Here is a 24,470-nt window from a genome sequence, read left to right on the forward strand (position 1 = left end):
GCAGTCCATTGGATCTGCACCTCTTCTACTGCTTAAGCCCCCATTCCTTCCAAGTTGCTAAACTGTGACTGCGATGTGCACTGTTTACAGAGGTAGTGTAACAATTCATCAGGGGTTCTTGAACAATCCCACCTAAACCCGCAATCAGTGCCCCCTAGTTTGAGAGCACCATAGGACACGATCACCTCCAAGTTGCAGATCATTTTCCTCATTTAGTTATATTGTTAGTTACTATTGCAGGTTCTGCTGTTTGCTATGAATTTACTTCTGCCTTCTCATTAGCATCACCTAACTCTCGAGTTTCAAATTTTGGATACCATCAGGAGGAAGGGTGGCATAGGCACCAACAAAAGGGAGCATTGTTGTATTCCTTACTCCGTAATTCTTCTTCATTCTCTCCAGGTATACTACGGCTAATGGAGATTCCGATTATGAATATGGTAAAGCAGCAGATCAAAAAGATCCATCTGATCCAAGAGTATCTTCTGAAAAGGTGGATGAGTTCTCTCAACTTTTAAGTATAGCAGATAACTTGCATGAAAGCACAAATAAGGACAAGGCAAAAGGATTTAAGCTGCTCTTGAATAAAAAATCCACTGTAAGTATTTTTTTTACCCTACCTTCAAATTTTCTTTCCTCAACTGGTCAATCGGAACTTTTCCTCCTTTGACCAAAAAGATGGGACATTCCGGTTGATACTTATTGTATTGTCTTTGTATTTATGACTGAATTGCCCTGCTTGGCAATTAATCAAGTATTGCTGATACACAACTATGAATTAAATTATGATCAGCAATGGAGGAACACACTTGCTGGCAGAAGGGACTAAATAGTGATTGGGATTGAGAATGACATTTTTAAAAAATCTTTATTCTCACTGTGTTTCATTATAATGCACTGCTGGTTGCTATTGCAGGAATATGCAAGTTAATGCAGATATTGTGCCCTTAGTAACAATTGATCCCAGGTGACAAAATGAGCAAATATTGCTCTAACAATACTAGCAACTTGGTATTCAAATTGTATTCTAATAAGATAAGCCAGTTTGTGGTCATTTTTGGATTTTTACCATTATTGGGTAAAGGTTCAGTTTGTAATAGTAATCACCATCTCAAGATTATTGCTATCTAGTTTGTAAATAACCTGATGCAAAGAGATATGTTCAATGTCAATGCAGAACTATGCTTTGTCTTGATTGATGGTGACAGCATAGCACCATGGCACAAAATCTACAGCATACTGGGAATGAGAGTGAGTAGAATGAAGGAGCTAAAAATAGAGAAGGTAATTGAAAATTTTCCATAAATCTTATACCTTTGCCTTTGCTCCTAAGGGAGGATATATACAGAATTCTTGATTAGATTGTTGCTGCATGTTTTATGAAAACTATTTAAATTGTAGTTCTGCATTGGCATTCTCTTTTCCACTTTATCCCCAGAAGTTGTTGGCTTTTGTTGCTATATAGTGCAGGACATGGAAGAAGTCCTCTGGTATCTTGTTTGGATTGTCATGCCCTAATGTCATAGACCTCATGCACTATTGGTGATGAGGTTTATTTCAATTTTGTCCTGCCCTAATTTCTTTCATCAATTTGCAAATTTGTAGTTGAAGTCCCTTAGATAGTGATTTGTCTTGAATCCCAGCTGATTTTTCTAGTTCAGGAGCCTTGGGGGAGGAGGTGGATGAAGGCTTTTTATGAATGTATTTTTATATTAAATGTATTTCATTCTTCAATAGAAGACTCTGTCTTCCAATTGTCTGGCTGAGAGGATGAATGGGATATCTGTTCTAGATTTCTGACTTGTGCTAGATGTCATGCTTGACCTAAAAGGAACTACCTGGTTTGTAATGCTTATGATTTCATTACTTGATGGTTGTGAGCATCAGACTACAGTATGATCTTTCGTGATGTTAATGTCTCTGGAGTGGAGTTTATGCATTTATCTTGCAAATGCTTTATTTTTTTGTTAAGATCATGTTCCTTCTTGCCTTTTGCCTTATGCTTAGTTCCAAAATGTGGGAGGACAATGTATCATAAGTGTTTACTATCTTTATTGAAAGTCAAGCATGCCTATGACACTACACAAAAATGATAAAAGTAGACCTAAAGTTCCAGTTGCTTGCCACCTTAATTCTCCATTCTACTTCCATTTTTACGTCTTGAGCACCTAAAGAGTGAACCTCAATGGACACTGAAAAAATAGCATCTCCTTTTCAGATTAAGTATATAAAACAATTTTGAGTTCAACATTTGCAGATCTTAACTGCCTTTCTTATTTTCGTGGCCAGCAGGAGTGGTAATGGTTTTGCTGACGTCATTTAGATCTTTTCTGGATGAATCTGTTGTTCATTATTTCCCCCATTGCTGCTCCTTTTCCATTGCATTATTCACTTTGGCTTATAATTCCTCCTGTACTCTGTCTCATCACAAATTTGTTATTTACTGACTCTACTTTCCAGTTTTAAGCATCAACTCTTTTTCCCTTCATAAAATTGGCTGTTTTCCAGTACTTTGTTTTTATTTCAGAATTGCTGTAACTGTAGTTTATTTTGATAAATATAAGCTGAACTCCAGTACTCCGTAGAATATAATTCAACAGGAATTGTCAATTCAGTTTTTCTGGATCTTTCAATATTGCACAGCCATTAATTTGTAATTCATTGTTGGCAATCTGTTATCCTACATCAAATAAAATTATGTAGTATGATATTTGTTCCATAAAACTCTATGGAATTGAAGTTCATGGAACTGGGGGCAATCAATTAATTATGCTAGAAAAACAAACTTGCTTCCATCTGATTTTGCCTCTCAATGCTATTGGGTAATGAGTTGTCAGCTATATAATTTTACATGTTATTGGTGCAATTCCTGCCTGTGAGATGCAGGTGGTTGGTCTGTTGGCTGATTTTAATCTTGTCTCTTGTGTCTCTAATGGTCATTAAGCAATGACCAATGACCAAGCAATGACCAATAAGCAAAGCCATTACCACTCTTTGACCTAGTCAACAACTGAAACCTGCTGATTTGTGAAATTCAGATCTATTAAAGTCTGTCGATACAATCGAAAAATCATTGTCATTGGACAATGAACTTCTTTGGAGCTGAAGAGTTAGTACTATTCTCTAGCAGCTTAGGTTTGGTTAATGTTAATGTCAAATGTGTTGTTTAAAAATAATTGTATGTCCTTTCTTTATTTGCAGTACAATTTGAAGCCAAACTTCTGCTGGCGACTGGCTCGAGCATACTTTGACATGGAAGAGATGTCTAAAAATGAAAGTGAAAAGATATCCTATTTAGACCTGGGTGAGTTAGTTGACTGACACTGCATCTAGTTAGAAGGAATTCTAAGAAGCCGCCTTTGGTAATTCAGCTAATCAAAAAAAAAATGGAATAGCTGAGCTGTATCTATGCTGTCAGGACAATCTGGGCCTGAGGAATCTAGGCAGGTTATCATCTTAAGCCTGAGAGAAACTCCTTGGACAAATTCGGTAAAAATGTGGTTGGTGCATTTTTAGGGGATGGATGATGGCAAAGCTGTAATTTTAATCAATTCTATGAACACCATATACCTTGTTTGTTTAAGTAGTGAAAGACAAGTGAGACAAAGTTTTACTTAAGAGAACCATTTATCCTCTTAGGAAAAACTTATCATTTGGTAATCAGTATTTGCTCCAGTTAATCAGCTTTACTGCTATTCCTATAGCTTGGTCACTATGCCGCCAGTGATGGTAATAAATACAGAATTTTAAACTCGTGATAGATTTTTGACATCATGTGGAATGCTGCTTGGATCCAGTGAAATAATAGAAAGGAGAAAAACATAAGCTTCAGTTGTCAAATCCAAGAAGCTGTAGATTGCTCCTGTGAAATTGTCATTTCTTCTCATGTAGAGGAAATTATTATTCAAGAAATAATTTATTTTTAGCATAAATGACCATTATCACGTTATTTGTGCTTTTGTGCACTTTTGTTCAGCTACAGTTTGAGCTAAAATAGAACAGAGAACTGGTACAGCACAAAGGAGATTAGAGACACAAGAGACTGCAGATGCTGGAATCTGGATCAAGCTGGTGGAAGGACACAGTAGGTCAAACAGCACCTGTAGAGGCAAAGGGATGGGTGACATTTCGGATTGAGACCCTGCATCAGGGCAGAGTGTAGAGGAAAAATAGCCAGTATATGGAAGTGAGAGGGAAGGGTGAGACAGAGGCTGGTAGGTGATGGGTGGAGCCTGATTGGGGGTGGGAGGGCATGGTAGGGGGAAGGATGATGGGCAGATGTAACCAGGTGGAGGAGGGGATATGAAAGGTAAGTGAAGGGAGAAGAAACCCAGGTAGATAGTTATGTGGGCAACTGGAACCAGGTAGATGAGGATAACAACTCTGGGTAACAAGTGGGGTGTGCGGGGGGAGGAGGATTGTTCGGGAAGGGAGGGGAAAAAGGTGAACAAAGAGAGAAAAATATCTAATAACCACTTCAGATGGGATGACACAGCTCTAAATCTGTCTACTGACTCTGAGAGAATTTCATTTTCCATAGAAGGGAGTTTTGTGGCCTTGTGATTTGCTTGAGAGTAATTTGCTTGTGATTTTCAGTCTATTTAAATGAATGAGGCATTGTAACTAGCCTGTTCTTGATTATTGCAGTTACAGGCTTATGCCCCCAGCACATTTTTTTTGTTTACCTGCCATGAAATAAGAAAATTGATTTCCATCACATTAACAGTGGTTATTTGGATGAATTATCTAAGAAGTATCAGAAGTGGAGAGAGTGGAAAAGATGATTTTGTTTTCACTTGCTCACAGCTCTAATCTTTTATACTTAGTCACTCATTGTCTCTGTAGGAGCACATAAAAGATTATAAATTTGCAGTCTCACCAATTGACCTCATTATCAACCACATCTATGCCACTGAGTATTACTCCTAACAGCTGAGCAAATGCTGAATGTAGAGGCAAAGAAATTAATAAAATAGAAAGACCTCATTTGATTATCATAATTTTGCTAGATCTTTGGTACAGAAATCCAAAATTAGTCCCGCTATCTTGTTTTCTCTCTATTGTCATGTTTAGTATCTATGCTATGCCTTGTTTCTTCTATGGTTCAATCTAAATTCAGAACTACAAACCAAGCTTATGTAACCTGTCCTCATTTGATCGTTTAGCTGTTGTTCTGATTCTTGTACTTTACCTCGAACACACAAAGGAAGAGATCCACTTGAATTTTGGATAAATTCAGATTATAGGTACTGATCTATATCGGAGGTCAGAATTTTTGTGTACCTGATGTAATTTGAAAATAAATACCATGAAACTATTTTAAAATTTTACAATCAGTCTTTTATTTTAATATGTTTATTATATTTGTTAACATTTCCTGGACGTGTCCATTGAAGTTCAGATTCTGATGTTTCAGAACTACAGATATTTAGATTGGAGATCTTCTATGTGTCCTGTCTGAGAATGGATGCCCAAAACTGAATGCGTTACTCTTAAATGTGCCTCTATACAACTATAACATACCTTTCACTTTTGAATTATTATTTTTGATTGTTTTTGTATTTGTACACCAGCTTTCAATGTTTCGTGTTCATGGCATACAAGAGTATGAGAAATAAAGGCAAGCATAGGCTGTTCACCCCTTCATGCTTTCTTCACCATCCTGAAAGATGCTCTCATTTTATTTCAGTTCCTCTTGCTACTCTAAAACCATATTCCTTAATATCCAAGATCTATCAATCTCTGTCTTGAATATGCTCAGTAACTGAGCATCCATAACACTTTTAGGTAGAAACTTCCAAAGTTTTTCTCATCTGTTCCGAATGGCCAACCCCTTATTTTGAGATTGTGATCCTGGTTCCAGACAATCCAGTCAGGGGAAACATCCCTCCACCTACCCTGTTAAGCCCTGTAAGAATTTTATATGTTTCAATGGGATTACCTCTCATTCTTCTAAAATTGAGAACGTAGGTTCAGTCTGATTAATCCCTCGCATGACAAACCCAAATTGTGGGATAAATCTGATGAACCTTTACTGCACTTTATCCACAAGTATATACTTCCTTGGGTAGGGAGACCAGCATTGTACACCATATTCCAGATACATTCTCATCAAGGCCCTACATTATTCGACCAGTACATCTCTACTTTTGTACTCAAATCTTCTTGCAGTAGAGGACAGCATGTTGTTTGCCTTCCTGATTGCATGCTGTAACTGTATGTTAACTTTAAGTGATTCATATACAAGAACAACCATTTTCCTCTGAACAGCAACCCTAAATCTCTTTGCTTCTCCTAATCCTTTGGTCTGTCATCATGAGGAAAATATTTTGATATGCCTTTCTCAAATCCAAAGTGAATAGTTCTCAAATTTGAGAATGTACCCCTTATCATTGCTGTCTCCTGACTCCCAATCAATTGCCAACCCACGTCACAAGGTTACTTCCAATTTTATCCACTTTGTTTCTTGATAATTTCTTGTATGGAACCTTATCATATGCTTTTGTAGTTCATATAGACAACATCCATTGATATTTCCTTGTCAAACACATTGACAACATCACAACCTTTGGGCTGTGCCCATTCAGCCCGCTATACATTTCTTCCCAAGTCCTCATGCCAAAGGTTTTAAGACAAGTGAGACCAGGGTGGAGTTGGGTAGTGCTACAGATGTAGAAATAGGTTGTCCAAAAGTGGTATTTGTCAAGCTTGGAAGTACTCAATTAAAAGAAAGACTTTTTTTGGCATCCTTCATGCATGAAAGATTTTTTTCCATTTCAAGTATTTATGCAATGTGATTTTGAAAGTTATTGTTGGACTTGTTTTCTTTGCCATTTTAGACTGATCATAATGTAGTATGAAAAATCCTCATCTCCACATTACCAATGTTATTATTAATTTCCAGCTGTACAGTTATTACATTGGCATCTACCCTACAGTGCAGAAAGTTTCTCTAGTATGTCTGTTCACTGAAAGCAGTAAAAATCTAGTGCTGGCAATTACTATCCCCAAGAGTCTACTCTCAACTATTATCAAAGTGAGGGAACATGTCATTGACAGTAGTTTCAAATGATACTTAACTCGCCATTAACCTGCGTACCAGTACTCATATTGGACTTCCCTCGGATATCTCAGGTCCAGGTGTTATTGCGGCCTTGGTTGAAACAAAGACTGAAGAATGCCACTGTAAATTCACCTCTGTCTTGAAAATATATTGGCATTGTTTAAATGGCAATGCAAATACATATATGGAATTCCCTACCCAACTGCACTGTTAGAACACTTTCACCACAGGAACTGCTGTGGTTTAAGAAATAGCTTGTCATCACGATCTCATACCGCTACCTCAATGGACAATAAGTGTTTACATCCCATAAGTGAGTAAAACAAAATGTCACAGATCATTGCTTGTGGTTTGTGCCAACTGCTGTTGCACAAATAGTTCCAATTATCAGCAGGCTTCCATAAGGGGGGAGAAAAGGTGGAAAATGACAGCAGGAGTTTTTGTTCAAGATGGGGCCCTTTTGGGAGCAACTCTAATTGCATCAGAAACTATTAATAATATTTGAAATGTGAAGCCTATTTTTTTCCATTCTACATTACCCTAAAAAAGCAATGAAAATAGATCCAATACTAACTTCCAAAATTGCACTGGATGAATACTTGGAAAGGAAGAAAAATCTTTAGTGTCATGGATGATGCCAAAAAGTTTTTTCTTTTATATTAGTGGTTCCAAGTGTGATAAATACCTTTTTCAAGATTTAAAAAAAAGTTGAACAAGGTATAAAAGTGCTATTAATAAAGAAGAACAACACCTTGTATTCTGCTTGCATAGTCTACAACCCATTGGTATGAACATTGAGTTTTTCAGTTTGAGGTAACCCACTATTGCTGTATTCCTTTACCACTCCTACTGGTCCACCTAGGTACTCTCTCACTTTGTTCACCTTTCCTATTCCCTCCCCACGTTACCTAGATTTGGTACCCTCCTCCATCTGCCCATCATGAATCCCTCATCTGGTTCCATTTTTCACCTTCCAGCCTTTGTTTCAAACCCCTTCCCCCACCTAGCTCCATCTGCCCATCATCAATCACCTCACCTGGTTCTACCTATCACCTACCAGCCCCTGTGTCATCCCTCCCTCTCACCTCTTTATATTGGCTATCTTCCTTCTACACTCTCAGTCCTGATGCAGGGTCTCAACCTGAAATGTCGACCATCCTTTTGCCTCTACAGATGCTGCTTGACGCACCCTGTTTCTCCAGCAGTTTTTATTTTGCTTTTAGTAAATTTTACTTTGAAGAAAATCCTATTAAATCCCACTATTTTCTTTTTGCTGTTGTTAGTTGTGGGGGAATCTGGTTTGATTGATTTAAAACTTCACACTTTTTAAGAACCATGCTCATCTAACGTGAGGTTGCTTTGCAGCTCTATTAGAGCATAATTTTAATTTATTGTTCAATAATTTAGAGACATTTGTATTGAGATCAGTGAGAGTCTTTATTCATAATTTAGGTCAAATTATCACTTGTGTGAATGATTCACCATTGGATGTAGCCCTGCTTTGTCAAATTCAAGGAATTCAGCAGTGATAAATTCAGCTTGTAGTGTGCTCACTCTCCATCTGATAAATGTCTGCCTTGTTATTTTTTTCCTCAGGAAAAGAGGCAGCAAAAACTGGTCTTCAGCAAGATGACTCAAGTGCAGAATGCCACAAGTGGTATGTATAAGACTGTCCACACTGAGAACAGAAATATTCAGTGCATATAAGTCAGAATAGAATTTTTTTTAAATTTAGGATTGAAGAGGAATATCTTCATTCAATGGGTTGTAAATATTAGGAATTCTGTAGAGGACTGCAGATTCTCAGTTGTTTAGGTTTTTAAAGTCTTTTGGAGGAAAGGCCAACAGATAGGAAAGTGAGGTACAGGATCTGTTGTAATCTGTCACTAATGTGTAATTATATCACTTTAAGAACTGCTTAACATCCTTTTCTTACTTATGCAAACAATGCATTATCTCGGTTTTAAATGTCAATGGTACATGAGTTTCACAACATGCCCTCCTGACAGGATGCAGGTGAATCCAGATTCCTATCCAAAACGCATATATTTTATTGTTTGTTTTTGTTTTCAACAGTGATGTAGAGAGCACATTCAAACTATTGTGAGATTTATTGAATACTGCTACTAATTGTGGATAATTTGAGTGGTGGTTTTGTCAAATACTTTACAAAAGTTGATTTGCTATTGGGGAAGGTGCAATTGGTTTAATTCTTCCCCACTGCATTTTCTTAGTATTCCAGTTATTTCTCACTGAATTTAGGAGAGAATACATCATTGAACTGTTTTGCCACAGCTTTATGAAAACATGACCATTTGCAACTAACAACAAGAATAACTTGTGCTTAGCTGAGTAAGTAGGCATTTTATCTCTTGGAAGCCGATACTGAATCCTCAGTATCAAGAATACAGAGCTATGACTAAGATGTATGTTTTGGTAGTACTCCTGTAAAATTGCTTACTATTTGCTATGAAGCATTTTCTATCATTTCCCAGTCCATTAAATACAACATCCATTTGCCTTCTAGAACTAAGACCTAATTCTGTGTGCATTCATTTGTTGCATTTTGTGTCTTTCATTTCAGTCCAGATGCTGAGGATGTTTTCCTTCATGGGGAATCTAGAACAAGGGGATATAATTTCAGAAAAAAAGGTGTCATCCATTTATGAGAGATGAAGAGGAATTTCTTCTCTCAGAAGGTTATGAAATGTTTGGAATTCTCAACTGCAGGTAGTCATGGAGGCTGAAACACTTGAATATATTCAAGGCTGAGATGGATTTTTGCTCTGTAAAGATTACGGAGAATAAGTAGGAAAGTGAAAGTAGAGCCAAGGTCAGATCAGCCGAGATATTATTGAATGGCAGAGCAGGCACATGGCCTACTCCTACCATTTCTTATATTAATTTCATCCTCTGTTCAGTCTTCATAGGTATGTGCATGTCATAGAAAGAAAGTGCTCATTTTGAACCTTCATAATATATATTTAATTTTGAATATGGTGGAGCTTTACTTCCAAGTTTTGGTTTCAGTTTTACTTAAACCTTGCTTAATGCTTGAAACGAGGCCATTCAGCCCAGCAAAGCAATCCTGTCAGTCTCATTTTCCTTTCTTTCCCTGTAGCTCAGCAGTTTATTCTGCCTCACATACAACTAGTTCTCTTGATTTTTTTTTACACTTATCTCTAAAGGTTTAACTTGCTGTAGCCAATTAACCCACTAGCACTTCTTTGTGATGGAGGAAATTTGAGCACCCTGTGTCCTACACGGACATAGGAAGAATGTGTAAACCCCACACAGACAGCACCTAAGGTCAGGATTGAAACTGAACCCTTGGAGCTGTGAAGAGCTATTGAAAGCATAAGTAAAGAGTAGCACACATATTATTACTTCATCTATAGGTGTATCTTTAGTGACGATACAGACAACCAGGTAGATTTTGTACCACCTTATGTACTGTAACCATTCATGTAAAATTACAAGTTTCATAATATGTTCATAACATACCTCTTGTAGTACATTTTCTTATTTTGGAATTTTAGACTGATTTGGTTTAAATCCGTTTTGATGTGGATTCAAATGAACGTGACCAAGAATATGACTGACGTGCCCCTCTTCAACTGGATTGATTTCTGTTTGTTGAAGTTCAGTATTAAAAGGAAAAAAATATGATCTTATCGAGGTGCAAGTTTGTTTTAAAATTAAAAATTACTTGGCAGGCTTGGTCTACTCTCTATTGCTTATTCATTTCCCTTCAATCCCCAAGTCCGTTGTTTGCTAATCCTGACTGTTTTCATTGGCAAGTGCAGTGTTTTCCCGTCTGTAACTCTGTGCTTATTTCCAGAATTAAGATTCAGATCTTAACTCTGCAGCCAAATTTTGTTCTGAGCCAAGACAGTCAGTGCTGGAGCAAAGATGCAGCAGTATTAAAGCTAAGCCTATTGCTGTTAGAATAAAAATAGGTACATCTGATTTTTCTCATTGGATCAATATGCATGCTTAATTGCATATTGGATGCTTTTCGATAATTGTCAATCTGTTCATGCTCTGGTTAATCGTTCATTTAGTTTTTAAGTGCTGTTCTTCATTCTGTAGCTTTTCAAAAAACCTATCAATTGGCCATTTGACTATAATCTTTATGATCACACCATTTCTTCCCCCCTCCATTAATTTGCCCAGCCGTGTTAAGGAACTTATTGTTTCTATTTTTAGCAAAAGCTTTAATATTTTATTCATTTGTGGACTTTGTGTGCCGTTTGATTTGCTGCCCGTCCACAGTGCGAAAGTGATAGTGAGCGCTACCTTGACCTGTTCCATTCCATGTGTTAAACCACTCCCAAAGTGCTGCTTACTAGGGACATCCAAGGTTTTGACCCATCAACACTGAACTGATGTATTTCCATGGGAACTTTACTGTGTTAGTGTTCCTATCTGCCTGCTGCCTTTGTCCTTCCAGGTGAAAGAGATTTTGGGTTTGGAAGATGCTGTTGAAGAAATCTTAATGAGATATTCCAGTGCACCTTGTAGACAGCGGAGTTGAGATTTTAAGGGGTATTTGTAGATTAAATGCATTTATTCCTATGTACACCCTTGACCAGAGCTTTCTAAGTCATAGAAAGTTTTTGTGGAGACCAAAGATACCTTGCACTATGTGGTCTCCAACCAGCTGCTGCTTTAATATCCTGCATTGTCTAAATGGAAACTTAAATATTAGTGAACCTCTGGAAGTTGATGTGTGGAAATGGGACAACATTGGCAATGCCACCGAATTTAGAGGGCAAGTAGCTAAACCTGCTCGTGCTGTATGTACATGTTAATTTGTCTGGCACTTGTTTGGGTAAATGTAATAAGTCCAAGTCTGGATGCCGGCCAGGTCTTGCAGCATTCTGGAACAGATGGTTTTACTATCTAAGGAGTTTCAAGTTGAACTGAGAGCCATGCAATCATGAACGAGCATACCCTGTTCTGAAGTTATGATAGAGAAGTAATTTATGAAACATGTGAATATGGTTGGTATGGAAGCTGCCTCGAGGAACTCCAGCAATAATATCCTGGGGCTGAGATTGACCTCCAAAAATGACAGTCATCTTCCTGTACCCTACAGTTGGTCTTGTGTGCAAGGCTCATCATTTTCTTCCTTGATGTCAAGGGCAGTCACTTTCTTCTTCTGGGTTTGTCCTCTTTTCGCCATGTTTAGACAATCCTGAGGCTAATAAATGATAACTAATGTGGACTAGAACTGAGTTTTCCTGAAGGAGCTCAAACTGAGCTTCAGAAAGCAAGTTGTGTTGAGTATCCTCCTCAGTAGCACTATTAATAACAGCTCCCATCACTTTGGTGAGAATTTAAGTAGATTGATCGCCAGTAATTGGCCAAATTAGATTATACAACAAAATGATATGTCTTTTGTTATTTTCTACTTTATTGGATAGTTGCCTATTTTAATAGTTGCACTGGCTGGGGATGTGACTAGATCTGGAGAATAAGCCTCCAGTACTGAAGTCAAGATATTGTCAAGACCTGTTGTTTTGCTGTATCATGTGCTTAACTGCTACTTAATATCCTGGACACTTATGTTAAAGATAATTATGAGAACTTCAGACTTCATATTTCATCTTTGCCTTTTACATTGTCTTGCTGGGCACTGACATGGTTAAGGATGGGGATATTTATGGGGTTTCCTCCTCTTTCTTTAATTGTCCACCCATTTATGGCTGTCTTTCACTGTAGTTTCATCAGTTTCTGCACTTATTTATTCAAGATTGTATGATTTTAATGATAGGCTAAGGGGCAAGTAGGCCATGTGGTACAGATTGTGGTGGAATACAGGCAATTACCAACAGGGACATCACAGCATGTTGGTAGTGTATGGTATCCCCAAAGTAAAGAGGAAACTTTGTCTCTTGAAGGGCTGCACAATGGTCATTTTTACCAATATTTTCATTTATTGCATCTGGTGTGGGTTGATTGATGAGGTCAAGGTGAAAGTTTTTTTCTTTGTGATAGTTCTCTTATTAAGTGCCATGAGTCTAGTCAGGCAGCTGTGTTCTTCAGAATTTAGCATAGCTTGCTTGATGGCTGTATACCAAACTATACCTAGAAATGCCCATTGAACTCCCACATCACATGGCATATCTTCCTTAGTGATCTTCCAAGTGACTTTCAACAGGGCGACTTTCAACAGCTCCCTCTCAGCTGAGGGAGAGTGATGGCTGGTAATCGGCTAAAGGTTTCCTTACCCATGTTTGCTGATGTCATGGGACTTCATTATTGAAGGTTTTAACAGCCTTCTGTTCCAACATTTTCAGAGTTCTTCCACCTCTAGTGGCTTTGTACTCTCACTCAGGAATAGGATGGAGGAGTCTGAGACATTGATAAGTATGCTTCTGTGAAGTTGTTGCATGATTAATCTATTCAATTGTTATTCCAATATTGGCACACGCCTTTCAATGTTACTGCGGAGGAAATTGCAAAGTCAACTTGTGCCTCTGAATTGATGCTGTGATCAAAGCCACGTGGTTCCTCCGGGTTTTCCTCTCATACTTCAGCTTGTCCATTTCAGGTTTGAAGTCAACCATTTAAAAAAACATCAGTTTTCCTTCCCAAAATGAGCCAGTTGGGTTAAAAACTACAATTAGTCTTCAGTCTTTTCAAATTCTAATTGATCAACTATTTTCTGTTGTTTTAAATTTAATTTGCAGCTCTTTTATTGAAAATTGGCTTGGTGGTAGGAAGCAGAGAGTGGTGGTTGAAAGTTGTTTCTCGGAATGGAGACCAGTGACTAGTGGTGTGCCGCAGGGGACCCTTGTTGTTTGTTATTTATATAAGTGATTTGGATGCGAATGCACAAGGCTTGATCAGTAAGTTTGCAGATGACACAAAATTAGTAGGTGGTGTTGATAGTTTAAATATTTTTTAAATTAAATTTTATTTACAGCATGGTAACAGGCCCTTCCGGCCCAACGAGTCCGCGCCACCCATTTTAAACCCAAATTAATCTACCCGTACGTCTTTAGAATGTGGGAGGAAACCGGAGCACCCGGAGGAAACCCACGCAGACACGGGAGAACGTACAAACTCCTTACAGACAGCGACGGGAATTGAACCCCAATCGCTGGTGCTGTAATAGCGTCGCGCTAGCCGCTACACTACCGTGCCGCCCAGAAAGTGAAGAAGGTTTTCGTAGATTACAGGGGGATCTTGATCAGTTAGGGAAGTGGGCCGAGGAGTGCCAAATGGATTTCAGTACAGATAAGTGTGAGGTGATGCATTTTGGAAAGTCAAACCAGTATAGTACTTATATTATGAATAGTAGGGCACTAAGGAGTGTAATGGAACAGAGGGACCTAGGAGTACAAGTGCAAAGTTCGTTGAAAGAAGTGTCACAGGTAGACAGGGTGGTGAAAAAGGCCTTTAGCTCGCTAGCCTTCATCAGTCAGGGCACTGGGTATAGGAGCTGGGACATTATGTTGCAGTTGTATAAGTCATTGGTGAGGCTGCACTTGGAATACTGTGTGCAGTTCTGGTCACCCTGTTATAGGAAAGATGTGGTTAAACTGGAAAGAGTGCAGAAAATATTTATGAGGATGTTGCCAGGACTTAGAGTGCTTGAGTTATAGGGAGGAGTTGGCCAGGCTAGGTCTTTATTCCTTGGAATGTAGGAGAATGAGGGGTGACCTTACAGAAGTGCTTAAAATTATGAAAGGGATAGATAAGGTTGAGTGTAACAGTCTTTTCCCCAGGGTATGGGAGTCCAAAACTAGGGGGCAAAGATTTTGGGTGAGAGGGGAAAGATTTAAAAGGGACCTGAAACCTGAGGGGCATCTTTTGCATGCAGAGGGTGGTGAGTATATGGAAAGAGCTGCCAGAGGAAGTGATTGAGGCAGGTACAATAGTATCATTTAAGAAGAACTTAGGTACATGGAGAGGTGGGGCTTAGAGGGATAGGGGCAGAATGCAGGAAATTGGGACTAGTTGGGTGGACACCGTGATCAGCATGACTAGTTGGGCCGAATGGCCTTATCTGTGCTGTATTGCTCTTTGACTCTATCTTTCCAGTTGTACTTGGTTTCTGCCACCAGATGCCACCGGTGCACTATGTAAATGTGCTGGCATCACCTGATGTCAGCACTTTTACACTGCACCTGCTTCAGGCAATATCTCTGCCAGTGAACATTAAGTTTTGCATTAACTGTGTGGCTGGACTTAAGTGCCAGAAGAATTTTTAATCCTATCAGTTCCAGAGGCAAGATAAAAGGTAATTAACTATTTACTTCCATTACATCAGAAGTTTAAGTCTTTTGGTTGAGCCTGTGTCTATCATACAAAGCTACAGTAGGATTTTTGTCCAGGACTGGAAGTTGGTTGTTTTCTAAAATTGTCTACATCTGTGAAAATAAGCTCTGAGGAAATTCATTTGTCCTCAACCAGGAATGTAATTGTTAAGTCTCAATCCTGTTTGGAAGGAAGAAATAGAGACATCCATTCTTCCCTTTCAGATTAACGCCATAGGCTTTTTATGTTCACTTAAGAGGGCAGGTGAGGCCTTGGTTCAATGTTCCATCTGAAAAATAGCATTTCTAACTCTGTAACAGTCTCCCAGTGTTGAAATTGAGATTTTATACTCAATTCCCTACAATGGGACTTCAGTCCATAACCTTCTCACTTTTATATTGGCATATTAGTGATTGCGTGCAATTCTTGTTGACAAGATGTACAGATTTCCTGTAATCTCTTGAAAATTATTTCCTGTGCTAGCACTGAAATTATATCACTGGAAAACATTAAAACTCTTGTGACATAATTGAATGCTTTGGATAGGAAAAACAACAGAATTTAAAAATATATCCTATAAAAGTTATGAGTTTACAGCTGTGATCAAAACCTGACATTTGGGCAATCAATTTAGTCTGTGACCGAGCATTCAAATTTACTCAGGAAGGCTGTTGGAGAAGTGGGGGGGGGGGGAATGTCACTCAAGTGCAGTTCTGAGATGGGCAGAGCAAAGGAAACATTACTTGGCATCGAATTATTAAATATTTTCAAGTTCTGACCTGAAGATGTTTAATTTCAATGTTAGAGGTCAGAAATAGAAAGTATTTCATTCCACAGCACTGATCCAACATTAGAATGTACTGGTAAACAGATTCTTTTGATACTACACAATACATTTATCCCAAAATGGTACTCTATTCAGACTAGAAAACATATTTATGAAGTCAATGTGGAATTCCTACTTTAGTTTGACTTCTGCATGCACCTTTGTCACACCTTTATGACACAGTTCAGTATTCTGTTTGCAGGGAATGCTATATCCCAATTTATGTAAACATCATTCCCAGAAACAAGAGCCCTCTGCAGGAGTTTGCTTTTTTCTTTGAATTCCTTTTCACTTAGCAAATAATATGTACATGTTAATAAAGACATAGAAGTATATTGCAGTGGATTATATAAACATAAGTCATGAGAACTGGACTATGGAATCTTCACAGTGTGTTCTCGCAATATATTATAGAAGCAGGTTGTTTTTCTGTAACATTTAATTGGAGGAAAAATAGTATTTTTCAAGTTTCTTGGTAGGTCTCATCTAGTGTGACATGGAGGCATACAGATCTGCAGACAAAATCCCTATGTTGGTAAATTCGCTTGGCTACAGCAATAGTGAAAGTATTAAGGTATCCCAGGCAAAAGAGGAAATTGCTGAGTATTTATTGCCATATATTATGTTGAAGGCACTTTTGCAAAGGGAGGCTATTTCTAAAATGGGGGGGGTGGGAGAACAGAGACCACAATATTATCAGAGTCACGAGGGAAAATAGGTATTATGCCTCAGAGTCACAATTTATGGATTCACAATATTTAAAACATTTAACACATCAGCACCATTTACTCCTGCACCCAATGTAAAAGAAGTGATTATGATATTTGGTGTTTCAGTTGTGCATGAATAGAGTGATTTGCAGCACATCGTTGTGAATGTGGACCCTGGAGGAGGAGTAGTTTAGACTGGTGAAAGAAAAGTAGCAAAGACATTTTTTTTGCACAAGTCTGAGGAATTACTTTCTCTGAAAACATGTTGAGCAATGTGTGTTTCTAAGAAAAGGAACTGATGGAGAATGAATATCCAAAAGGGACACAGAGAAAATGTTTAGGAGAAATGATCAAATGATTGAGTTGAGTGTAGGACAGGACTGGCTGTTTGGATTTAATAACTTGCCAGCTCTTACTGTTGATGGTAAAGAATTGTAAGCTGAACTAGAATACTGAATAACTGCATCCGGGAAGCTCTTGCCATATCTATACACTTACTACTGCCATCAGAACAGTGGATTGAAAGGAGAAATGGGAATAATCAGTTGGATACAGTAAACAGAAGAATAAGAAATAGTTGAGAAACATTCAGGGAAATAAAGCTGAGTAATAAAATAAGTGATTTCATGTCTGGAACTCTAATGTCCTTCAAATAACCCCACTGAAACAAACTGCCAATTTGACTGGATTCATTCCTCCCAAGGATTTAAGCTGCATACCATAGTGCAGACTACCTTTAACAAGCAACCTTTGATAATGGTCGCATAAACTTGACTCTATTGTGCCATGGAATAGCTTTAAAATTGAAAATCCTTTTGAGTTTTTTAAGTTTAATGTGTTCTAGTACCTCTATTGCAACTGGTCTTTGCTTCAGTGTGTGATCATGAAAATGTTAGCAAACTTTAGTAGTGTATATTCGTTAAATAGGTCTAGAACATAGAACAGTACAGGTCCTTCGGCCCACAATGTTGTGCCAAACCATATGAAAACCAACCCCATGATCAATCTAACCCTTCCTTCCTGCACAGCCCCAAACCCTCCATTTTACTTACTTCCATGTGCCTATTTAAGAGCCTTCTAAATTTCCCTATTGTATCTACAACTACCCCTGGCTGTAAGTTCCAGGCACCCACCATTCTCAGTGTAAAGAACCTACCTCTGACCTCTCCCCTGAACATTCCTCCTCTGACCTAAAACTGATGTGCTCTGGTATTGGCTATTGCCACCCTGGGGAAAAGGTGCTGGCTGTCCACTCTGTCTATGCCCCTCATAATCTTATACACCTCTATCAAGTCACCCCTCATCCTGCGTCGCTCCAAAGAGAAAAGCCCTAGCTCGCTCAACCTTTCCTCTTAAGACATGTCCTCTAATCCAGGCAGCATCCTGGTAAATCTCCTCTGCACCCTCTCTAAAGCTTCCATATCCTTCCTATAATGAGGTGACCAGAACTGAACACAGTACTCCAAGTGTGGTCTAACCAAATTTCTATAGAGTTGTAACATTACCTTGTGGCTTTTGAATTCAGTCCCCCGACTAATGAAGACCAGCACATCATACACCTTCTTAACTACCCTATCAACTTGCATGGCAACTTTGAGGGATCAATGGACTTGGACCCCAAGATCCCTCTGTTCCTCCACACTGCTAAGAATCCTGCCTTCATGCTCATTCATCCAAAGTGTATCACTTCACGTTTTTCCAGATTGAACTCCATCTGCCACTTCTCCGCCCAACTCTGCATCCTGTCGATATCCTGTTGTAACCTACGCCAACCTTCTCCACTATCCACAACCCCTCCAACCATTGTGTCATCTGCAAACTTACTAACCCATCTCCTCACTTCCTCATCCAAGTCATTTATAAAAGTCACAAAGAGCAGGGGTCCCAGAACAGACCCCTGCGGAACACCACTGGTCACCAACCTCCAGGCAGAATACTCTCCATCTACTACCCACCCTCTGCCTTCTGTGGGCAAGCCAATTCCGAATCCATGTAGCCAAGTCTCCATGGATCCCATGCCTCATGACTTTCTGGATGAGTCTACCATATAAGACCATATAAGTCCATATACACCACATCTGCTGCTCTACCTTCGTCTTTGTTTTGTCACCTCCTCGAAAAACTCAATTAGGCTCACAAGGCATGATCTGCCCCCACAAAGCCAGGCTGACTATCCCTCATACGACTATGCTTCTCCAAATGCTCATAAATCCTGTCCCTAAGAATCTTCTCCAATAGTCTGCCTACCACTGATGTAAGACTCACTGGTCTATAATTCACAGGATTAACCCTATTACCTTTCTTGAGGAAGGGAACAACATTTGACATCCTCCAATCCTCTGGTACCACTCCTGTGGCCAGGGAGGATGCAAATATCATCGTCAACGCCCAGCAATCTCTTCCCTCACCTCCCATAGTAACCTGGGGCATATTCCATCCAGTCCCGGGGACTTATCTATCCTAATGTTTTTCAGAAGCTCTAACACTACCTCTTCACCTCAACATGCTCCAGCACATTAGCCTTTACTATGATGACCTCACATTCGTCAAATTCCCTCTCCCTAGTGAACACTGAAGCAAAGTATTCATTAAGGACCTCCCCTTCCACCACCTCTTCCATGCACATGTTTCCCCCTTTATCCCTGAGCGGTCCTACCCTCACTCTAGTCATCTTCTGTTCTTTACGTACGTATAGAAGGCCTTGGGGTTTTCCTTAATTCTACTCGCCAAGGCCTTCTCATGTCCCCTTGTAGCTCTCCTAAGTTCCTTCTTAAGCTCCTTCCTGGCTACCTTAAAATACTTAAGAGCCCTGCCTGGTTTTTGCTTCCTAAAGCTTAAGTATGCTTCATTCTTCCTCTTGACTAAATATTTCACCTCTTTTGTCAACCATGGTTCCTTTACCTACCATCCTTTCCTTGTCTCAGTGGAACAAACCTATCTGGAACCCCATGCAAGTGCTCCCTAAACAGCCTCCACATTTCTTCTGTGCATTTTCCTGAGAACATCTGTTCCCAATTTACGCTCCCAAGATCTTGCCTAATACCGTCTTAATTAGCCCTCCCCCAGTTAAAAACTTTCCCATATCGTCTGCTCCTATCCCTGTCTATGGCTATGCTAAAGGTCAGGGAGTTGTGGTCACTATCCCTGAAATGCTTACCCACCGAGAGGTCTGTCACCTGACCAGGTTCATTGCCTAGTACTAGATCCAGAATGGCCTCTCCTCTAGTTGGCCTGTCCACATTATATGTCAGGGATCCTTCCTGTTCACACTTGACAAATTCTGCCCCATCTAAACCTTTTGCACTAAGGAGGTACCAATCAATATTAGGGAAGTTGAAGTCTCCCATGACAACAACCCAGTTATCTTTGCACCTTTCCAAAATCTGCCTACTTATCTGCTCCTCAGTGTCCTGGTGGCTATTGGGGGGGGGGGCGGGGGGGGGGGTGGTTCTATTGAATACTCCCAATAGAGTGATCGCTCCCTTCCTGTTTCTGACCTCCACCCACACTTACTCAGTAGACTTATCCTTTGTGTCTGCTCTTCTGCTGCTTAAAACCGCTAGTTAGATTGGCAGTGCAATATTCCTGTAGTTTAAAAATCCATCTTTAACTTCTACAGCAGGAGACATGTCACAAACTGAAATAGAACTGAAAGGAAGAGAAGCAGGAGGAAGAGGAAGGTAACATTCCCAACTTCATCTGGGCTGTGACGTAACAGAGGACCACACTGAATCAAGTGAATGGACCCCCAAGCTACAGCACAAGATCTCTGCCACATACATGCCAGGCTTCCAACAAGTATTTGCCAAAATGATTTGCAGAAATGGTGGCTAATAGTCGGCCATTACCCTTAATGAAAGCCTTAAGATACCTGGTCACCAGCTATAAACATCCTATTTATGTTCTAGCACAATATGAATGAAAAGATAGGAATACTTCAGGATATGGTGCAAACGTGCAATTCCTTCTCTCTTGCAACATTGCTGGGAAAAGCTCGCAACACATTCACAGATGAGGCTTTACATTAAATAATGGAGAATGTGGGCAGGCTTCTGGTGAGAGGGTTCCAGTGAGAGTTAAAGAGAAAGGGCAAGACGAGAGTGCAAAATAACTAAAGGGTTGATGATAACTAGAGTCACGGTTATGAAGAGAAGTTTCAGGCAGTATTAGATTAAACGTAAAGGTACATAATGTTACCAAATGTAGCAGCAAGGCTGAGGATTGTGAAAACTTCATTCCAGAATTCAGCAAAGGAGGAACAAGGCATCGGTAAGGAAAGGGAATATAGAATAAAATCAGGTCTGCAAAAAACAAAATTCGACTGTAAGAGCTTCTCTTGTTACTTAAAAAGGAATAGACAGTGGATGTTAATGTGAGCCCTTTACAAAATGAGAGAGAAATTATATTGGGGAATAAGGAAGTGGTAGAGAAATCAAACAAATATTTTGTGTCTTTCTTCATGGAAGACATGGAATGCTTCCAAGCATTAGCAGGGAACTTCTGGTATAGAGGAAATGAGGAGTCAAAGACATTAGCTTTAGCCAAAAATTAGTTTTGGAAAAGCTAATGTGGCTGAAAAGTGATAAATGCCTAAGATATATAATTCCATAGAATCACAGACAGGAGGTTGGCAAATGTAATCTTACATTTTGGGAAAAGACAGAGAGGAAACAGGGAATTACAGACAAGTTATCCGGACATCTGTGGCAAAGAAGATGGTGGAATATATTATTAAGGAAGTGGCACTTAGAAAATAACAAGATTGTGTACAGTCAACATGGATTCCCAAAAGGAAAATCATACTTGACAAATCCGTTGTAATTTAATAACTGGCAGATTAGATAAGGGGAAGCCAGTTGATGTGTATTTAGATCTTCAGAAGACTCTAAGAAGATGCTGTACAGGAAGATATAAAGAATGTTAGAGCACACTGATTGATTCCGGGCTGCTGGATTCACTCGAAGGAGTCCTGGGATGGCAGTTAGTCACAAGAGGAGAGATTAAGCAGTCTGGGCTCTTAATATCTAGAGATTGGGTGATGTCATTGAAACACACAACAGTTTTACATGGCCTGACAGGGTAGATGCAGAGCTATTTCCCCTGGCTTCAGTGGGTATAACCAAGTGATCAGAGGCTCAATATAAGGCATTGGCCATTCAGGGCAGAGATGAGGCAAAATAGTTTCACTTGAGAGGGCTACGGAGCTTAACCACTGTGTATATTCAAAACTGAGGTTAGTACATTTTTAGATATCAATAGATATGTGGTTGATGCCGGAAAGTGGTGCCAAGGTAAAAGATTAGTCATGATCTTATTGAATGGTAGATCATGCGTGGGGGGCAGGGAGCAGGGATCCTGTTCTTGCTTCTATTTCTTCAACACAATGTGCTTATAGAGTTCAAAAGAGATCAAAAGTTTATGCATTTCTTGACTGAAATTTTCTAATGATTAGAATTAACTGATTTTGCCAAACAGGAATTAAAACTGAAAATCACCCCAGAACTGAAACAAATGTAAAGTCTCAAAAATTCAAGCCCCATCCGTACAAAATCTGCAAAAGACAACATAAATCTGCTAAGTACAACAATGGAACTCTTCCTGATACAAAGCAGCAATGTTCTGTGCCATATAAGAACTTGGGAAGGTACCACATGGCAATACAGTGACTTACATTAATAACTTTGATTGGTACTATAGACCAACATTCTAACACGTCTATTAATCATTGGTTTTGTTTTGAAACTTAAACATTTAAGTCACACAAACATTTAGCTTATCCAAATGATAAAATTATTTGATGTTGGAAAAGAATATGTTAGTCATAATTTGTGAGAGACTTTAACTGTTGGAATAATGCTGACAATTTTCTGCCTGTTGTTCAGTTTAAACAGGAATTGATTGTTATTCAACTAAACACATTGCTTGTTAGTTCATGTGTGTCTCAACTTCAATGTGTTGTTTAGATATCCTTTCCTGACTTGTGTAGGTGGACTGCATTGCCGCAATGCACTTATCCTTAAAAGAGTTTCTTCCCAGATGAAGCAATCCCTGCATAAAGTTCTCCTTGCTAGATTAGAATGATATCCTGCGGGAAACTTTATATGCAAGCAAAGACATTACTTCATTAAATTGAAATTAAGTCAACCCCTGTAACCCATGATACAATAAGTGGAGGAGTAAGAAATAGTTGAGAAACATTCAGGGAAATAAAGCTGAGTAATGAAATAAGTGATTTCATGGCTGGAATTCTCATGCCCTTCAAATAAACTCACTGAAACAAACTGCCAATTTTACTGGATTCATTCCTCCCAAGAACTAAAGCTGTGTACCACAATGCAGACTACCTTTTACTTGCAACCTCTTATAATAGATACTCCCACGTAATATAATGCTGTGGAAAGTTTTATCCCTACAAGCATATATTTTCCAGCAGAAGAAAATTTACAACAATGACTTTTGTGGTCAAAAAAGAGGAAGTGGGACTTTTTTGATGAGGACTGTGGTTTTTCATTTTACAAATTGGATATTGAATAATCTGGCAATCAGGAGATCACACCAGAAGAGTAATTTCTCTCTGCAGTGGTCCAAACGTTTAATTCCTGTCAGTTTCACAACTATTTTTTATTCTTCCAGTCAGAGCTTCCTCTTCTGCCACAACCACACAGATTTTTTTTTACCCCACTGCCTGATTTAATTATTTATCATAGGAAAACTTGTACAGGGCATCCCCAGGCATCCTGGGGATGCCCTGTACAAAATGAATGGGTTCAGTTTTTACAGACGTCCATAAATTGGTTTTGTTCATAAGTCAGAATACTCAAAAATCATTTGATGTGGTAACCATACCTCCACAGTTTGTAATGAATGGCATCAAAAGCATATAAGACTGATGATAAAGTGGGGGAGAGAGAGAGGGGAAACTAGTTCTGCCATTCGTAGGAACAAGCGTGTACATACTTTGGATTTTTGTGCTTAATAATATTATGGGAGCTTATTCATGTATAGGTGTGTCCATAAGTTGGGTGTTCTTAACCGGGGACAACCTGTACACAATTCTTGAACTCTCTTGCAGCCTCAACTGAATGTAGTCTCTCTTATGCTGTACACCTGACAACATTTATAATGATAAGTATTCTAAGAGAGAAACTGCAAACTTTTGAGGAAGAATTTAAATATAACTAATTTGGTTGAAGAAATGGAGGAAAGGCTGGAGAAAAATTGCTGTTCTGTCTGATAAAGGAACATCCAGGAATGATCTACAAGAAATGCAAAATAATAAACAAATGAAATTTTATCCCAAATTAACCAATGATAGTGGGTTCAAACTTTTAGAAAAGCATTTTGACTGTTTTCTGAAAGCTCTTCATGTTTTAAATCCCTATCTTCTATCTTGCCAATTTATTCCAGTGAAGAACACATGGAATAAATTGGCAAGATAGAAGATAGTGCTTTAAAACAGATAATACAGCCATTTCAATAGTTACAGCAGAGCTGTGCTCCTCTGTCATTGGAATAGAGAAGAAGAATGCATAGAAGACCAGAATCAGAGAATGTGAATGATATTGTAGTTGAAAGACTGCTTTTTATATATGTTAAGAGA

General features: G+C 38.9%; 1 protein-coding gene across 1 annotated transcript in view; it reads left to right on the plus strand.

Annotated features, from left to right (window-relative positions):
• The window catches only part of LOC127573747 (regulator of microtubule dynamics protein 3-like), a 232,083-nt gene that overhangs the window by 41,061 nt on the left and 166,552 nt on the right, over positions 1-24,470 (plus strand). Inside the window, exons 4-6 of the mRNA XM_052026311.1 lie at positions 403-598; positions 3,202-3,304; positions 8,660-8,720. Of these exons, the coding sequence (XP_051882271.1) occupies positions 403-598; positions 3,202-3,304; positions 8,660-8,720 (360 nt within the window). The remainder of the gene's footprint in view (positions 1-402; positions 599-3,201; positions 3,305-8,659; positions 8,721-24,470) is intronic.

The sequence above is a fragment of the Pristis pectinata genome, chromosome 1 (assembly GCF_009764475.1).
Source record: "Pristis pectinata isolate sPriPec2 chromosome 1, sPriPec2.1.pri, whole genome shotgun sequence".
In the NCBI taxonomy this organism is placed as follows: Eukaryota; Metazoa; Chordata; class Chondrichthyes; order Rhinopristiformes; family Pristidae; genus Pristis; species Pristis pectinata.